Source organism: Pholcus phalangioides, unplaced genomic scaffold (genome assembly GCF_987345545.1).
Source record: "Pholcus phalangioides strain wild (caught in Gottingen) unplaced genomic scaffold, Ppha-v1.0 ptg000003l_1, whole genome shotgun sequence".
NCBI classification, from domain to species: Eukaryota; Metazoa; Arthropoda; class Arachnida; order Araneae; family Pholcidae; genus Pholcus; species Pholcus phalangioides.
In genome coordinates this window covers 16,278,766-16,297,287 of record NW_028301596.1, presented here as the reverse complement: position 1 = coordinate 16,297,287, position 18,522 = coordinate 16,278,766, and the positions used below count along the sequence as shown (strand labels likewise).

Genomic DNA, 18,522 nt, shown 5'->3' with positions numbered 1-18,522 from the left:
CCGCAGTACGAACTTGAATAGATTTCGTATTGTGGTTGATTTTTAAATTCAAATATTTGAAGTCGGTGAAACTGTCGATTTTAATAATAAAAATATTTTCGGATCATCTTTCTACATCAGGATATTTCAGACAACCTCCAGATTAAAAGAAGTTGAATTTTGAATCCATTTTCTAAACACGGAGCAAAAGTCATTTCCAATTACTAGGTACATACATTCAGTAATCAAAACGGAAATCAATTCCGATTTGATCAAAAGAAAAAAAAGGATCCATACATGTTCTAGATTCGGGTAAATAGACTTGCCATTTCGACGATCGTTGCGAGATGGAATGTGTTCTCGAGCGCCCGGAGCTTTTCTTCTGTATCATCATCATTTATATATATGGAGGAAAAGAGGAAGAGGAGAGGAGAAATGAATGTCGTATTCCCAAGTCTTTCGCCAGCGAGGAGTACAAGTCGATAGATACAATTTCCTCCTCGGATCTAATCCATCAACTTTCGTTGGTAACGATATGGAGCTGTCATCTTCAGAATTGAACCGGAAGAACAGACAGCATCCAGAAATGAAATATCAATTCTGATGCGATGAGATACGTGTGTACAATCTACGGTATCTCGGATACAATAATGGAGAGAGATAGCAGAAGCATGAAAATTTCGAACAACATGACACAAATAGAAGAAAATATCAAAAACCGTTTTTTGAGAGACTTTCAGAAGTCCTTATCATTTTCTACATGCAGAAAATGTATTTAGCTATGAAGAGGTGAATTTAACAGCAGGCACTCAGGGCGCGCCCGGGGCCCCGAAAAACCCAAACTTCACATTCTTTTCTAATTTAAGAGGCCCAATATTTTCTTTTGGTCCGGGGCGTCAACCGACTTCGATCCGCCACTGTAACTATGCAATAAGAGCGAAACTCAAGTCAGGGGTTCTGAAACCTTTGCATTAGCTGCACTCCTTCCCTAATCAACGCTTATCTGTGGCTCCCTCAAGCATTTAAACAAAACATTTCTTCCAAAAACCTTCGTCAGGAGCACTGTTCCGCGGTTCCACGGCAAAGGCTGGCATGGCACAGTTTTGAGACTTGAGCGATTCGTTTCACATATTCAAATGACATTCGTCATTTTGAGACTTGAGTCCCGGATTTGAGTCATTCGTTTTAAGCACTTCCCATTCATTTTTGCCTCATACTATCTTGAAGCTATAAGTTATAGGAATCTGTAGGATAAAAATGATAGGGAAGTCAGAAGATGGTTGGAAATAAAAATACTTTAAATGCAAAAAAAAAGCAAAAGAAAAAGAAAGTAAGTTCTGCTGGTGAAATGATGGGGAAGAAGTGTAAAAATAAAGCGTAAAAAAGCGAAAGAAATAAACAGGAAAAAACGAGGAAAATAAAGAAGTAGAAAAACAAGTAGAAGAGTGAGGAAAAAAAACAAATCAAGGAAGAGAAAGAAGAACGACGAAACCAAAAGAATAAAGTCCAGAAAGAAGGAAATTCGGATGAAATAAACAAGAAAAAAGATGAAAAATAAACAATATGATAAGAAAGTGTTGGAAAGGTAAAGAGAAAAACGAAAAGAAACAATAAACCGAAAAAGTGGAAAGGGAAACAAGAAAAAAGGAGAAAGGAAATCAAGGAGGTATAGCTTTTTGTATAGAAGCAGAATCAAAAATAAAAGAACACTAAAATAAGTTCAAGGAAGGGAGGAAAAAGTATTATGATATAAATATAAAGAAGAAAAAAATTAAGAAAGAAGATGACAACACGAAAAAGGAGAAAACAATGGAGATGAGAGCGAAAAAATAAAACAAGATAAGTGTAGAAAGATGAAAGAAAGAATGAGATTAATGATGAAGAAGAAGAAAAATAGAGAAACAGAAACAGAAAAAAAAGAGGTAGCAGAAGAATTAGAAAAGAAATAATCAGATTGGAAAGAAGAAAGACGGGGGAAACGTAATAAAAGAAGAGACAGAATAAGGAAGAGGACGATGAAGAATAAAGAGTAGGGAACAAAAAAATGTAAAGGATACAATAAAATATAATCCAATAAAAACATAAGGGATGCAGATATAAGGATACAATATCATAAGGGGAAAAGATAATTAAGAAAAATGTCAATTTCCCCAACCCCCTTTACTCTTTTCACTCTTAATTTTGAGATACAAGGAAGAAAATGAGGAAAGAATATAATAGATCGAAAAAAGAAAAATACAAGAGAGAAAGATAGAGAGATCAGGATGAAAAAAATAAAAAAATGATTGAAGGAAGAGATAACAGAAAGAAAGAGGACGATGAAGAAGGAGAATCATCGAAAAGAGGTAGCAAAAGAAGGAGAAAAACGAATAGAAAAAAGAACGGGGGTGGGGAGATATATATTGAATGAAGAGACAAAACAAAGAATAGTTTAATGAAGAACAAAGAAAGAAAAGAAGGAAATAGCATCAGAAGGAAAAAGAAGAATAAGAAAAGGTCCATTCCATGAACACACACACACACCTAACTTTTTCATTCTTGTTTTACCATACAAAAAAGGAAACGAGGGAAGAAGATAAGAGGATAAGAAAAGAAATAAAAAAGATGGGCGAGGGTGACGAGAGAGGGAAAAAAACAAGATGCTGTAGTTGGAGAAATAGATAAAAAAAGAAAGAAAAAGGAAGAAGAAATAGTGAGAGGAAAAAAAGAGAAAAAACAATCGGACTAGAATGTAGAGGGGGGAGGGGATATAATTATGTAGTAAAAGTCGGTTATAACGAGTATGGCTTATAGCGACAATCTCGATATAACGAGTGATTTGCAGGTGATTGTCAAAGAGCTTATGTTATAAAAAAGCATCCGCTTATAACGGGAAGTCTGTTATAACGACAACTTCTCCCGTGATTGTGAGTTGTCGTTATAACGGACTTCTTCTGTATTATCAGAAGAAAAAAAGACAAACAAGGAAGAGGATGGTGAAGAATAAAAAAGGAAAATAAGGAAAAAGCATAATGAGGGAAAATATAATATAAAAGAAAATGGTTCATTCCCAAAAACACAACTTTTTCACTTTCTATGATACAAAGAATAGAGAGGCGCGTAACAATAATAATGACAAGAAGAAAGAAGAATGGAGATGAAGGATCAGTAAGAAAAACAGAAGAAAGAGAAAGGTATAGCAGAAAGATATAAACTTGAAGAAAGATAAAGGTATAGCAGAAAGATACAACGTTGTATAAACTTGAGGAAAAACAATTGTATGATGGTAATGATTACTCACTGCTACTGACATCGGATCCGGGTGTACACAAGGCCACATTCATGCCGATCATGTCGACTGTTAAATTCCTGTAAATGTTTTTCTCTTCCTCGGACGCACATTTCTCGAAAAGTGCTTCGGCGCATTTCATTCCCTGCATCAAATGCCTGTTTCGAGTGAAATGATAACAGGGTGAAGGAAAAAGGCTTTTTAAAATATCTCTTAACATATTCTTCCATAAATCAGATTAGAATCGATTTACAGTCAGTCCCGTTTAATCGGATATCAATTATTCCAGCACCCAATATCTGATTAAGCGGGTATATCTTATTATGCGAGGAACAATTCAATTGCTATTTTACGTTAGTGTAGTTTGTACATTGAAAACTGATGAAGGATCAATATTAATAAAGCTTCTCAAATAAATCAGACATCAAAAACATGAAATGAAAATTATATTTAATTACTATGATCACAATACCCAAGATTTTTACTTTTCATTAGGAAAGTTAGCGCCCTCTATCGGCTCAAAAAGAATAAAAACAAAATTATTAAATGTACAGTACTTATTAAAGACAACTTGAATACTTGGAGGCTAGTACATACTCTCAAATGTATTTTTTTTTTTAAATCTTAACTTGTTAACATATTTTCCGTTCATTCCAAATGTTTCGTCTAATAAAAACATAATGTGTATAGTGGTTGATGTGTATTAACGGTTGACATGTGAAGAGCAATATTCGATTAAGCGGGGGGAAAAGTCGTTGAAATTAGTATACGGTCGAATCCCGTTATAACGAACTCCAAGAGACCGGAGAAATCACTTCGTTATAACGAAATTTCGTTATAAAGGAATTTCTGGTTTTTGTATTGTTTCCATGTGAACTTATCTGGTGGATTAAAAAAAAAGTGTTCGTTAAAACGGGATTCTCGACTGTATTAAGCGGGGAACTTTACAGTTATGGGAGAAATTTTGATGATGGAAAGAATTTTATCAGTTTAAGCGGGGTATCCGTTTATCCGATTAAGTGGGGTCGACTTTACCTGCATATAATTGACCTTTTGACTCACACACACACGCACACGAACTTACCTGCAGTATCTTTTGAGTTTTTCTTGAGTATCGGGAAAGAAGAGACGATCCTTTTCCGTAGATTCACCCATCGACAGGATACAGTTCATCATAGAATTGTAATCACAGCTACCGGAGGACTGTGCGTAAGCTGGAGATGAAAAAAAAAAACATTTCTATTGATAAATTATATACCATGGGGGGAATATAATAGTCAGTTTCGAATGAATTCAGTAGAGTCTGCTTCAAATCTTTTGTGTCTCAGCTTGAAATCAATAGGAAGTATTGGTGCGCCATCATGGATTTTTCCCGTATTTATCCCAGGTATTAACTGAGCAAATTTGAGTAATCAATGAACCGGTTGTGAAATCACTTCAAACATAAGGAGTGAGTCAACGACCCATTCCAAATTCTTGGGATATAGGCAATAAGGGTATTCCTCAGGAACTCTCTGCGAGGACCGTCTTTAATTATAACATTAGATAGCATTAGACGGTCCACTTGGTGATCGGGTTTATTCCCCGGGAAGAGCAAATATGCTTTGTGAGATCGACCGTACGTGTGCGAACTTCTCAATGTTTGTTCAGCTGCAATAATGTGCGATGATTTCAATTCCATTTCGTTTGAATAACTACCGAGGATTTCGTGTGAGCTTTCCGACAAACCTACTAAAGTGTACGTCATTGAATCGAATCGAAATTTAATGCTTTGAAGTTTCAGGTATTATATATACGTGAGTGATTTAAATCTTGGAATTTCGTACCTGTCGGGGAAGATTTGAGAACATCTAGATTATTCAGGATTCATGATGGGAAACGATGAAACACTATGTGTGCGTATTTCCATCATATTCAATTCCCCTGCCTAGGTCAGTGGCATCGAAGGTTTTAGTTGCTGTGGCCTGTCCCCTCTCGGCTCAAGAGGACCGCGACGTACGAAAACGGTTCCAATAGGAAAATATAAAACTGTGAGCATTTTTATAACATAATTCTTGATGATATTGTTCCACAAAGGTGATACTGTTCCATGGAACCATTGGTGAAAATGTTCTGCGGATGGTTACGAGACTATTTCACAAAAATGTTGGTGGTACTGCTCCACGTAACACTTGAATGCTACCAGACTATTACACGGAACCCTCGAGGGTAACGATAATGTTCCACGGAAACTTGGGTCATTACGAGACTGTTCCGCTAAACCCTTGACCATTGAGTTCTACTAGACTCTTCCACTGAGCCCCTGAGGTTTACGAGGAGTGCTATTAGACCATTCCATGGGACCCTTGGTGATACTATTCTATGGAACCCTTGGGACACTATTCTATGGAACCATTGTGGTTTAGGGGCCATTCAAGTATTACGTAAGCAATTTTTCAGCCATTTTTGACCCCCCCCCCTTGTCAGCAAAAGTCAGCAAAACACCGACCCCCTCCCCCACTGTCAGCAAAATTTCGTCAGCAGCTTAGAATATTTCATATCTTCAAAAAGGGGTGGTTGATGACGTAAGCAACCTTCAAACCCCCCCCCCACCGTCATCTAAAGTCAGCAAATCCGAAACTCCCCCCCCCCCCCGATGCTGACGTAATGCTTGAATGACCCCTTATGAGAATGCTCAATGGAACCATAGGTGATACTATTCTATGGAACCCTTGGCGATACTATTCTATGGAACCCTTGGCGATACTATTCTATGGAACCCTTGTAGTTTATGAGAATGCTCAATGGAACCATTGGTGATTCCGTGATTGTACCGCAGAATCCTCAATGGTTACGACACTGTCTCACGGAACCTTCGGTAGCTGCGAAATTGCTCCTCAGAACCTTTGGTGGCACTGTTACACGAAACTCTCGATGGTTACTAGACCTTTCTACGGAACCCAAATGAAAAGCATGAATATTTCTCTAGATATTTGTAGTGTAAACTTTATAAAAACCAACGAAACTACAATTTTGAAACCTCTGTCCTAGGCAATGACCTCATCAAGATCAATTCATAATTTCCTTTACCAAATGCAGTCTAATTATTTTTAGACCTATTCTATACATGTGAGAGTTGAGTAACCGCAAAACTCAAGTTTGATCAGCTGTAATAATTATTTTTGCACGTGTTTGAATGATTTCGTATTCACGTAACGGATATAAAATACGCTTATTTTCCCCCTCATTGTTAATAGAGGATATAAAAAAGTATCCCTTGAGGATACTTGTGCTGTCTCTCTCTCGCCAAGCAACAGCACGTACCAGAAACACAAATCTCCAAAGCTACACCAGTGTAAAAAAAACAATTTAAAAATTGCGTTATGTAAAACCATGTAGGTCATTGAATTACTTTGTTAGTGGAATAAGACTACTGGGAATATCCTTTGGTATTTAGGAGAAGTCAAAGGCACTCGTGTCCGAGATATTGGGTTAGAATTCAAGGATTGAAGAGTGAAAGTGTCGTTCAATTTACACTTGTTAACAATTATTTCATGATTATTGAAAGAAATAATTTTAGATTTCGTCACTTGATAATTATTGAATTAAATATTTTTAGAATTAATCAGGGCAACGATTCCACGAATATTTAAAGAAATAGCTTCATAATGAATGAAAGAAATAACTTCATAATGAATGAAAGAAATAACTTCATAATGAATGAAAGAAATAACTTCATAATGAATGAAAGAAATAACTTCATAATGAATGAAAGAAATAACTTCATAATGAATGAAAGAAATAACTTCATAATGAATGAAAGAAATAACTTCATAATGAATGAAAGAAATAACTTCATAATGAATGAAAGAAATAACTTCATAATGAATGAAAGAATGACCAGAAACCAGAGCTATTGGAAGAAATATTTTTAGAATTATTAAAGATTCAAATTTAATGAAAAAATATTTTAGGAATATTGATGGAAATTTTCATATTTAATGAAAAATTTCAAAATGAATGAAATTTGTATTCAATGAAAAAACTATTTAGAATTAATGAAGTTCGTATTTAATGAAAAATAATCTCAGAATAAAGTTTTTCTATTATATTGAGGTCCCCGTTGGGTCCACCCGTTACGACGTCACTGCGTAAATCTAGATACTGCAGTGAAGACACCTAGTTCTACACCTAGATGTAATGTCTACATTAATTTCTAGACTTCATCAGAAGTTTTGACGTGAGTTGTGCTCAAGTGACCTACTCGGCCGATTCGGCAGCATCTCCGAAAAAAGTTGGGGTAACTACAGCATCTTAAGAGCATCATGGGCCCACGTGAAAAAGCAATGCACTGATGTCTACCTCTTATTCACCAAGTGGCCCCCGGGATGTACGTGAGTGAACCCATGGGGGTTAAGTTGGCTATGTGCGTGACGTGTCGTTGGATTTGTTTAGGAAAGATCTAATTCAAGGGCTCTTAACCATTTTTGTTTCGTAGAGCACTTGTGCTGATGAAACAAAAAGACGTGGACCCTCTGTGTCATTAAAATGGAAGCTGCAGACTCTCTGCGTTAGTAAAACGAAGGCCGCGAACCCTCTGTGTGTCATTGAAATGAAGGCCGTAGACCCCTCTACAGAGTAATATTCAGAAAGAAACAATTTAAAATCAATAAGTCAATGGTTTCACCAACTAAGCTTACTTAAGGAAGGGGACCCTTTCCTATGAAACCTCTCTAGAGACCCCCCCCCCCCAAAGGTGTCCGTGGACCCTTGGCCAAGAACTTGTGATCTAATTGAATCCAAAGATACTCCGCACTGTTGTGTACGCATCTTCAGGTTTGATCACCAGATCAGCCATATTGTACAAGTTATAAACTGTAGATTGACGTTTTGATTTGCTGCCATGTCGAAGAAGCAGCTTCCTCCCCTCTCGTTTATTTTGTAGGGCTCTCCTGGGTTTGCAAATGTGCGTGCATCACATTCATGTCTTAAATATATCAAGGTAGTGCTACTTAAATAAAAGGCTCATTACTGAGTAGTTTGGAAATTTCTGAAGTTCTCGCTCCTCCCGAGGGCGGTGCGTCTAACAGTTTGACGACCTCTGTATCAGACACTTTCCTGACAGTACAATAGGTACAAATGCTCACTTCCATTCATTCCAGTGGATTGGAAACGCACGGAATGGATCTGGGAAATCGCGGCCAATAACCATTGAAATTATACGGAAGTGGACATGTAAGTGATGTGAAAAACCAGGAATAAATATGCGGAAGTAATACACACCGTGAAATGTGAGTTAATAGCTGTTTTGCATGTTGGGGCTATCGCCAATAATTCACAATGGGAAACGTGAATTCATCGATGAGCCATTTAAACTAACCGGAAACGGATGCGATTCAAACTGACCACGCTTTCCTTGAACACGCGAGCATTGATTCCGTTGAAAATCTACTATTGCCGTTTAGGTAATCATTATAACCAAGGCGGTCCTAATGGATTTTAAGGGGTCCACGGCCCCGAAATTTTTTTTTGAGAGCGTGCATAAAAAAACTGAATGGAATCTCTAATAAGAAAATAAAATTGAAATATTCAAATTAGACGTATAAGAAACATATAAAATTTAGAATCAGTTAATTTATATTTTAGATCAGTGCTTCACAAAATGGGCGCTTCCCAAAAGGCGATAGAATAGACAACGTGCGGAAGGGGGGGGGGGGTTGAAGCTACATATACAACATGGGATCCTATGGGTTTGCTAAGTGGGGGGGGGGGGGTCGATATTATTTTTTTTATTTCTTAGAAGAGGGGTGATGAAATAAATAAGTTTGGAAGACACTTTTTTAGATCTTTAAAAAAAATGATTTGAGGGCCCTGGTCCTGACGGATGAGAAGTTTCCATTTTTGAGAAGAGTGGCGAGAAGACAAGTATCAATTATATATATATAGGAAGGCGTTTAAATTTGCAGATCTTCAAAAAAGAAAAGGAAAATGACTTGGGGGCCGTTCAAGTATTACGTCATCATCGATAGGGTGGGAGAGGGGGGAGTTTGGATAATGCTTACGTCATCAACCACACTTTATGAAAATATGAGTTAGGATTCAGAGGGACAGAGCTGATGACGAAATTATGCTGACAAGGGGGGGGGGGTGTCAAAAATGGCTAAAAATTTGCTTAAGTAATACTTGAACGGCCCCTTGGGGCCCTGGTCCAGAAAAATGGGATTTTTTTTTAAATTTCTGTTAAGAGGGGTCCGAGAAGACTAATGAATTCGGAAGACTTTCCTAGATCTTGAAAAATATTATTTGGGGCCCCGGCCCAGACGGATGGGAATTGTCCATCTCTAAGAAGAGGGTGTGAGTAGACTAATGAGTTTAGAAGATTCCTTTTTTTTTGGATTTCATAAAAAATTATTTTTGTCCCTCTGGTTCCACTGAAACGTTACCACACCGATATGAACACCAACAACAAACTCTTTTTGGTCAAACTAGCCACGGACTTCTTAAATGGGTATGTGCTGGGGGGGGGGGGGGAGAGAGAGAGGGAATCTAGCAAAAAAAAAATTATAATATACAGCGTACGCCAATGCGCGTGAATCACGCCTCAATTTTTTTTCAAATTTTACTCCTCCGAATTTCGTTGAAGGGTGAAAATACTTTACCATATTTTAGATAATTTTTTGATAGTGATTTCTTTGTTCTCAAGAAAAAAAAATGTCCCTCTTCTTACAAAAATACCTCTAAAACTTTTGCATAGGAGAGAGTGAAATTTTTCCTCTCCAAATTTTTTTTTTTTCCTTCGGAGATAACTGTGGTGACCATACGTCCCGTATATCCCGGGACAGTCCACGTTTTTACTGTTTCTCTGGCTGTCCCGACATTTTTGGAGAAATGTCCCGTTTTTTCACGTATTTTCAACGAAGGCAACTTGACTTTTTATTCATCAAATCAACGAATAAAATTTATGTCTTCCCAACTCAGAAAATATATTATGACAATTACCACAACAAATTAGAATATTCATTTCGCATATTTGTCATGTTTTTTATTTTTTTTTAACTCACTGCAATTTCAAGTGGAGATTCATTTCCCGCAATTGGCGACCTTTCTGTGATTTTGAATGATTTAGAAACTTTTCTCAGTTTTGGCATCATTTTTGGCGATAGTTGGCAATTTCCCGTATTTCGAAGACCAATTTCCAGCATTTTTCTCCAACAAATATGGTCAGCCTAGAGATAACACTGATACGACATATTCATCAATCACGAACCTAAAACCACTGTTAAAACTCTTTTAAAATAACATTAATTCAGTCAAACAGAGTCAAATTATCCAGAATCAAATTTAAATTTATGTGAAGCTTAAAAAACAACAATTTACGAAGAAGTAAGTGAATTTCATCAAAAAAAAAAAAAAAAAAATTGAAAAACGTAATTGAAATTCCATCTGGAAGGTTTAATATTTAAATTTGTTTTTTTAGTACGAGGCAAGGGAGGATCAAAATTAAATTTCCCCAGTGCGAATACTTTCCGTAAAGTTCGGAGAAAATGATCATAATATATACATAAAAATTCCAATTTCATCTCCGAGAGGCATTTTTATCTCAATTATGGCGAACGCAAATGCGAAAATCGCACTGCGATAATGAAGACACGAAAATGAGGTTCTTTTTTACTTTCACTTTTTATCCTCCTCCTCTCCCGAAATGAGGTTTTCCTCCTCCTCGAATTCATATCTGATATCATTTTTCCGGATAAATATGAGACTCATCCCCTTTATTATCGATTAAGTACATTTACGATCAAATTGACTCCAGATGGAAGATATTTTTACCCCGTTTTATTATATTTATATCTTCTCTGGAAATGATTAATGGCTTTCGACTTTTCGGGAGATGGGCCTCGTTCTGGTGTCTTTTCAAAGACTCGTGAAAGCCCTATTGTACATGATTACGAATTCATGGCTGTTGATGATTTTTTCAACAATATGTTAATTAATAATCTTCTGGTGTGAAATAATTTATGATTCATTCCACTGAATTTTAGTTGCACAGGGTGTCCCGTAAATTCGTAAATACACTGCTCAAAACAATTAGGGGAGCACGCAAAAAAGTGAAGAAAGCCGTGCGAGACAGCCACGTATTGGCATACAATGGATAGTACACGCGTATCAATGCGCAATACAGAAAAAAGACGTAAAAAAATTTGGAATTAAGCTTTAATTCTTTGAAAATATGGAAAAAACACGAAAAGATGATTTAGGACAACAATTTGGTTACATGTAAACGATAAAAAAAGTACTGTTTAGACGTGATGCATGAGTTTTAATAGGGCGTGTGGTCTCCTCGAACAGCTAAGACTGCTGCACACCTGTTTGTCATGGATGCGATGAGGTTATCGATCAGACTTTTTAGGGAATACTGTTCCACTCCTCAAGAAGTGCAATCTGCAAGTCTCGGACAGTAACTGGCGGCCTTGGTCGCGCAGCAATGCGATTGGATTCAGATCAGGAGAGCACGCTGGCCATTCCATACGCTGTATTGTTTCAGCTTCAAGCATGTTCTCCACCAGACGAGCTCTATGCGGTCGGGCATTATCATCCTGGAAAACAAAGGAATCTCCAATGGCTCCAGCGTAAGGGATGACATGAGGTCGCAGTATCTCGTCTGCATACCTTCGGGCCGTCAAAGTGCCATTCCGAATGATATGCAGGTCCGTACGTCCGCCTATGCTGATTCCACCCCATACCATCCGACCAGCTCGTCTGTATTGTGACCTTTCACGAACGAATGCGGGGTTATTTCGAGTGCCCCTGTCCCTCCATACCAGAGCACGTCGGGTGTCACACTCCAGACTGAATCGGGACTCGTCTGTAAACAGCACTTGGCTCCAATCATGTTGCTCCCAAACTCGATGTTCAGCAGCCCATATTCTTCGGGCCGCACGGTGGCGTGGGGTCAACGGAAGGCAGACCATTGGCCTACGTGCATAGAGCCCTCCCTCATGAAGCCTCTAGTTTTAAAAAACATTCATAAAAATTAAAGGAATTGGTATATTTAAATGCGGTTTGCGAAAAAATTACTCTCCCGAAGGACTTAATTTTTGGTACAGAAAAAAAAATTAGTTCACATTTTTGTCGATAGAGTGCGCAGAACGCCAGTCTGGCGAGAGGTTTTTTTTTTCTGATAAGAAAGACCTTTTCTTCTATCTCTTCTGTGTCGGAAATGCGTTCATAAGAAAAAGCCTCAGCTTTTTTCTTTCTTTCTGTTCTTTCAAACCGAAAACAACTCAGTTCTATCACCATCTATGAGCGATTTACTACCTAGTGAGTTGTACCGGAAGTGTAACTGTGTGTGTGTGCACCTAACAGTCTGTAGGTCTGTTGCTCTCTGTCGCGAGACTTTTTAAAGAGGAGATCGGCTCGCATTCACGATTTGAAGTTGGTAAGGGGTCATTCACGTATTATGTTAGCATCGAGGGGGGAGGGGGGTTTCGGATTTGCTGACTTTTGATGACAAGGGAGCGAGGGGCGTTTGAAGGTTGCTTACGTCATCAACCACCAATTTCTGAAGATATGAAATATTCTAAGTTGCTGACGGCGTGGGGGGGGGGGGGGGTCAGTGTTTTGCTGTCAAGTGGGGGGAGGACGTCAGAAATGGCTGAATATCTACTTACGTAATACTTGAATGGCCCCTAACCAGAGAAAAGCAACTTCAGCCGACCAGCACTGTGGCGACTGTGGGGTTTGAACCCGGGACCTCGCGACTCGACCACCACAGCGGCAAGCCTCAGCTGGTGGCTTGTTGTTGAAGTAAACGGGGACATGCGGACTAGTCTTCCGGTTAAAAAGTCTCGCCACAGAGAGCATCAGGCCTACACCGATACAATCATTCAATCATTACATTCCACTCATAGTCAGAAAAACAGATGGTAGATGGCGGCACTACACGTGACGAACATTACACAGACCCCGATCTAAAGATAAGAAATTTTACGATCGTACCCCGATATAATGATACAATACATGTATAAGTAAATCATGCGAGTACGAATTATCATGTTTACCAACGGTGCGACTTTCGGGGATTATGCATAATCGCCAGTAAATTTATCGAATTTACTGGAACGCTCGGCGGTTATATTTAATAACAGGTTATTATACACGACCCCATGATGAAAAGAGAATCATCGAATTGAATATGTTTACATTAGATGACCGCAGATGTCGGGGAGATATGATCGAAGTGTTAAAAATTTTCAATGGTATGGATAGGATGGACCACATGATTTATTGATGCGCCGTCAATCAACTGCTTTTACAAGGGGACATCAGTGTAAGGTTTCCCCCATCGGGAAGGAGCATGATGGGATTAGAAAGCGTGGTTGGGGGGGGGGGACAGAAGAGGAAAGAAGCTTGGTGTGCTTTCAGTTAGTTAGAGTGTGGCTCCTGTGGACTCAGGAGGTAATTTCAAAGGCTCGCTGTAAGCTAGGAGGACGTGCTAATAGTATAATGTTTATTGTGAAAAATTATGATTAAATCAAGTATTATATATAAAAGTGGCAGTATGTGTGCTTATGATTGTGGCAATCAGTCATTGAAAACGAACCCGACAACCAGTATCATTTGGTAAGGGACAACTCTAGGTTATGGTGTCGCAGGGAATTTTTCCTCTAATAGGGTTGTTAATAAATGGAATATATTACTCCCGGATGGAGTCAATTCTAACACAATTGACACGCTTAAAAAGAAATACGATAAACATTTTGGGGTAGATCGAGCAGCTATCCGTACTTAGAATAAGACAACCATAAATGCATTTTATGGGCATTGTATAATATTTTATCATGTATATAATAAATTGTTTATAGTTTTTGTAATTGCATTTTTAGTAATATACGACATTCATACTTGTTATATGCATCTTTTTCTCAGCCACCTCGTTGGACATTTTGTCTGTTGTGGCGTTGTATTTGTATTTGTATGATGTTAATACAATAAATTGGAATAGTTTTTTTTTATGAATGACCGATAATTGTTGTAAGATTCGTGATTCCACATGTTTGTTTTAGGATCGTCCACCAACGTCCATGCTCCTGAATACTAAACATTATTCATCCCCATGTTTGCAAAAGATTGTTTCTTCTCACAGTACACATTTCATACTTAATAGACAACAACACGTCGGAATGGATTTTGAGTTTTCTCAGAGACTGTCACGAAATGTGTTCTCAGCCATTAAGAACTTTTTTCCGCGGGAGGAAACGGACCGAACAAATGTCATTAACGTTATACACCCGGAGAAATCGCGTGTCCATTTTCCCGCGGCGGTCACCATCAACAGATGATCATTCATGTCCAGGGAAGCGAAAAGTAAAAGGAAAAAGAAATATTAAAAACAATGCCGAAAACATTGTTTGATGACAAATATTTGCGAGTTCAATGATCCTCAAACGATTCTCTTGAAAGCTGCGTTGGTAAGTACGTTTTGGCGACACCAGAGGAGACAGTGTCATTGCTCTGTCTGATTATGTATTTACTTAAGGTTAAGAAATGTAAATAATACCAGTGTTAGTAACGCGTGCAGCTCTACACATTGAAGAAATTGATCTCCGTTAATGTCGGTGGGACTCTGAACTGCACAAGGTGACATGAATCCACAAGTCAAGTCTGACATGACAAATCACAAGCATAATAATACGGATCCCGTTAAGATATAGTCTAGACACAGCTGCTAGCGCTGGAGCCTAGTCAACTCCTGGCAACGTATTATCCATACTCTGTAAATATATAGCTTGTATTACTGCGATGAATCATTGATTGGACATGTAATTTAAGAACAGGTCACTCACTTCAATTAAGGACATTCTTTCATTTATTTCACCTGCTTGAAAAATCTACGTAAGTGCATTCAAAAATTCAATAAAAAGTGGTAACCTTTCTTCCTTTTTTTTATAGCCTTGAAGTCTTAAGACAGAGAGACGTGGATCTAAATTTCTTCCCATCACTGGTCTCAAGAATAGACTTGGATTACATTAAGTCTCTATTGTCATCATCGAATTCTCGGAAGAGGGACTAATCATAAACACTTCAGTCTCAAACAGACTTGGACCTTTTTAGTCCCCTTTACATAGGAAATGAAATATCCCGGGAAAGTACCGGTAACCGGGGGGTTTCGTTACAACCCGTCTACATGGCGAGTGAGTTTATGTCGGTATCCCCCCCCCCCATCTTCCTGGAAGTCTTCATCCGGTCACGTTGGTTGAACAGAAGACGTTGGCTCAAGATGGTTGCTGACAGAGCAGCTAAAACGGTAGTTTCGTGGTACAAAAGATAATGGGAGAAGAGGTCAGAGTCAACTACCAGTCCTCAGCGAAAAAAAAAGGCTTCTTTTGAAGGAATCTCCATCCCTTCTTTTCGGAGAAAAAAAAGTTGCCATGTTGATAATAATACCCAAAGAAACCCCAATGTTGCGCATGCAAACGGGGCTTAATGTCATTATTGAAGTCTCGAAGAAAGACACATTTTAAATTCATCCTGCGATTTAAGTCTGGAAAAGATAATTAGAACTTTATCTTATGTCAATTAAAATCTCAAAAAAACTTGAATCTTAACCACTTGTCATCATACGAGAATTTGCCCTTTACCTTTTGCGGTCCAGAGGTTTTCCGGCATTTCGTTGGTACGGTTCGTACTTTATATCACCCCTCCCCGTACCCCCAATGAGGAAGGCCCCTGGATGTTTGTCCCTTCATGTTTTGCTGTATAGCTTATGAGTTCTGCTAAGAAGCCGAATTCACAGGGGAACCTTCCTTGATCGTATATAAGGGGTTGTTATAACAATGAAGTACCGTTGTTTCCTGATGCGATCCTATGTCGTGACCACCTCGACACAGGACCGTAAGGGTTAATATTGCGTGATCATTAAAAGAACTCTTAAAAATAGACTTGGATTTCAACCCACATCATGATTGAAGAATGAAAAACAGACTTTGATCTTAACCTCGCGTCATCATTGAAGTCATGAAGAGTAAAAAAAAAATTCGAATAGAGAGACCAAACGGTTAGCTCTATTTCGCAAGCATCCAATCAGGACGCTACATTAGTCTTACACGCAGGCTCTCAGCTTTATTCTGACCTCGACGTTCGAAGTGAACAGGTGAACTTTTTCCCGCTGAGCAACCGAGAAAAAATATTTAGTATCCAATCCAAGTGGGATCCTCGGTCAGCATGATAAGTGATTAAATATTCTTCCGACGACACCCATTGAGTGTCGAAATACAATAGGAGTTTGTATATTTTTCGTGTATTTGCCTTATTCATTGGGTGACTTCATGGTTAATATCATTGAAGTCTAAAAAACAGACGTGGACTTTAACCTTACGTCATCACCGATACCTAAAAACCGATTTGAATCAGGATTCCACGTCATCACTCAAGTCCAACAAAAAAAAAAAACAGGCTTGGATCTCACTTTAATGCCATCATTGTCTCAAAATGAGGGACTTGGAACTTCACAGCATGTTGTCAATCATCATTGAAGTCTCAAAACAAGATTAATAACGACATAAACAAATTTACGAAAAGCCGAGAAGCATAACTCGAATTATTTTGTCCATATGCACACACACACACACAAAGATCCATTTCACATAAATAACAACGAAAAAAAGAAACAAAGAAAATCCGTATCTTCTCATCCATAGAAAATATTATTTTGGTTTGTTTAAGAATACAATCGTTTTTCTTTTTCTGCACACCCTGTACAAATTATCAATATTGTCTCGGTACGTGTACATTGAATAGAGTTTCCTCTCCACGAAAAAGGTTAAATCTTCATAAACTGGAGAGAGCAGTGCATTTTCTCGCGGAATCACTGCGAAAAATAGAGAAGCTATAAGCCTTTAAGTACTTGAAAGTAAATGTAATCCTTGAACTTTATTTTTAGCGCCTTTTTCCCTTACACAAAGAAAAGTCAAAGACAAAGACTGTTCCGGAACAAACATAATAGGTTATGGGCGGCAGAGAATTCTCTTGTCCGAGGAGTCCATTGATTTTTCCTTGTAAATCCATCGATTTTTGTTCGCCGAAATATCGAAGAGAGAGAATACTTTTCTGCATTAATTTTCGAAACAAGAGAGTACGAAGAGCCTTTGCATCATTCATGAACCCTTCATGGTGACTTTATAGATGGAAATGAGCGGGTCATTGAACAAATATTCCATTCAAAGAAATGTTACGCCATCTATATACAGGATGTGCAGTCTGGCTGACGGTTTTTTGAACAGCGATATCAGAAAAAAGAAACGCTTGATGTAATAGAAGTATTTCTGGCAGCAAAATTTACGAGACCGGTTACAATTTTGTTTTAGATTATCGATTTAAAATGTTAACTGCAGATGGCGACGAGACGCTAGAAATTTTCAATAGACAATAAGTTGACATCACATCACAATATTCTTGGGAGTACTGTCAGGTCTCAGTCATAATCACATAAAGAACTTGACCAACATTATCTGCAATGACCACAAATCGTGAAATGAATACTTATTCAAATTCTTCTATTCTGGCGAAAGTGCCTATAAAGGATTTAGGTGCCTTTAAGGAGCTCTATTAGAAGGGGGAGAGAGAGCTCTATAAGGAGTCTGTCCTCAGGCACCTGCAAAGGATTTAAAGAGCTCTAATGCATCTGTAAATGACTTCAAGGAGTTCTATGGCACATATAAAGGATCTCAAGGAGTTCTATGGCATAGATAAACGATTTCAAATAAGCTCTATTTTGCACTTAGGCACCTATAATCAATTTCAAATGAGCTTTGGCATGTACTAAGCTGCACTCAGGAGCGTATACAGGATTTCAAGTAGATCTAATGCGCCTATAAAGGGTTCCATGGAGCTTTAATTGCACCTAATAAATAATTTCTAACAGCTCTAATCCGTACTAAAATGCATATAAAGGATTTCTAGGAGATTTAGTCCACATCTAGGTGGCTACCAGAATTCTGAGGAGCTCCAGTCTGCACTAATGCACGTAATGAAGGATTTCAAGAAACTCTTGTCCACATAAAGTTACCTACAAAGGATTTCATGGAGCTCTATTTTCCAGTAAGGCTCCTATAAAAGATTTTAGAGAGCTCTATTTTGCATTAAGGGAATTATAAAAGATTTGAATGAGCCCTATTTTGCAGTAAGGAATTATAAAATATTTCAATAAGCTCTAGTCTTAACTATGGTACCTATAAATGATTATAAGGAGTTCCAAAGAAATTTAAAGGGGAAATACGAGGTATAGAAGGATTTCA

The 18,522-nt window shown here is 38.0% G+C and overlaps 1 protein-coding gene across 1 annotated transcript in view; it reads right to left on the bottom strand.

The window, feature by feature from the left end:
* LOC149088172 (uncharacterized) overlaps positions 1-18,522 on the bottom strand; it is a 40,344-nt gene that overhangs the window by 4,485 nt on the left and 17,337 nt on the right. Inside the window, exons 2-3 of the mRNA XM_089245231.1 lie at positions 4,332-4,461; positions 3,260-3,405 (exon numbers count right to left, since the gene is read on the bottom strand). Coding sequence (XP_089101357.1) covers positions 3,260-3,405; positions 4,332-4,461 — 276 coding nt within the window. The remainder of the gene's footprint in view (positions 1-3,259; positions 3,406-4,331; positions 4,462-18,522) is intronic.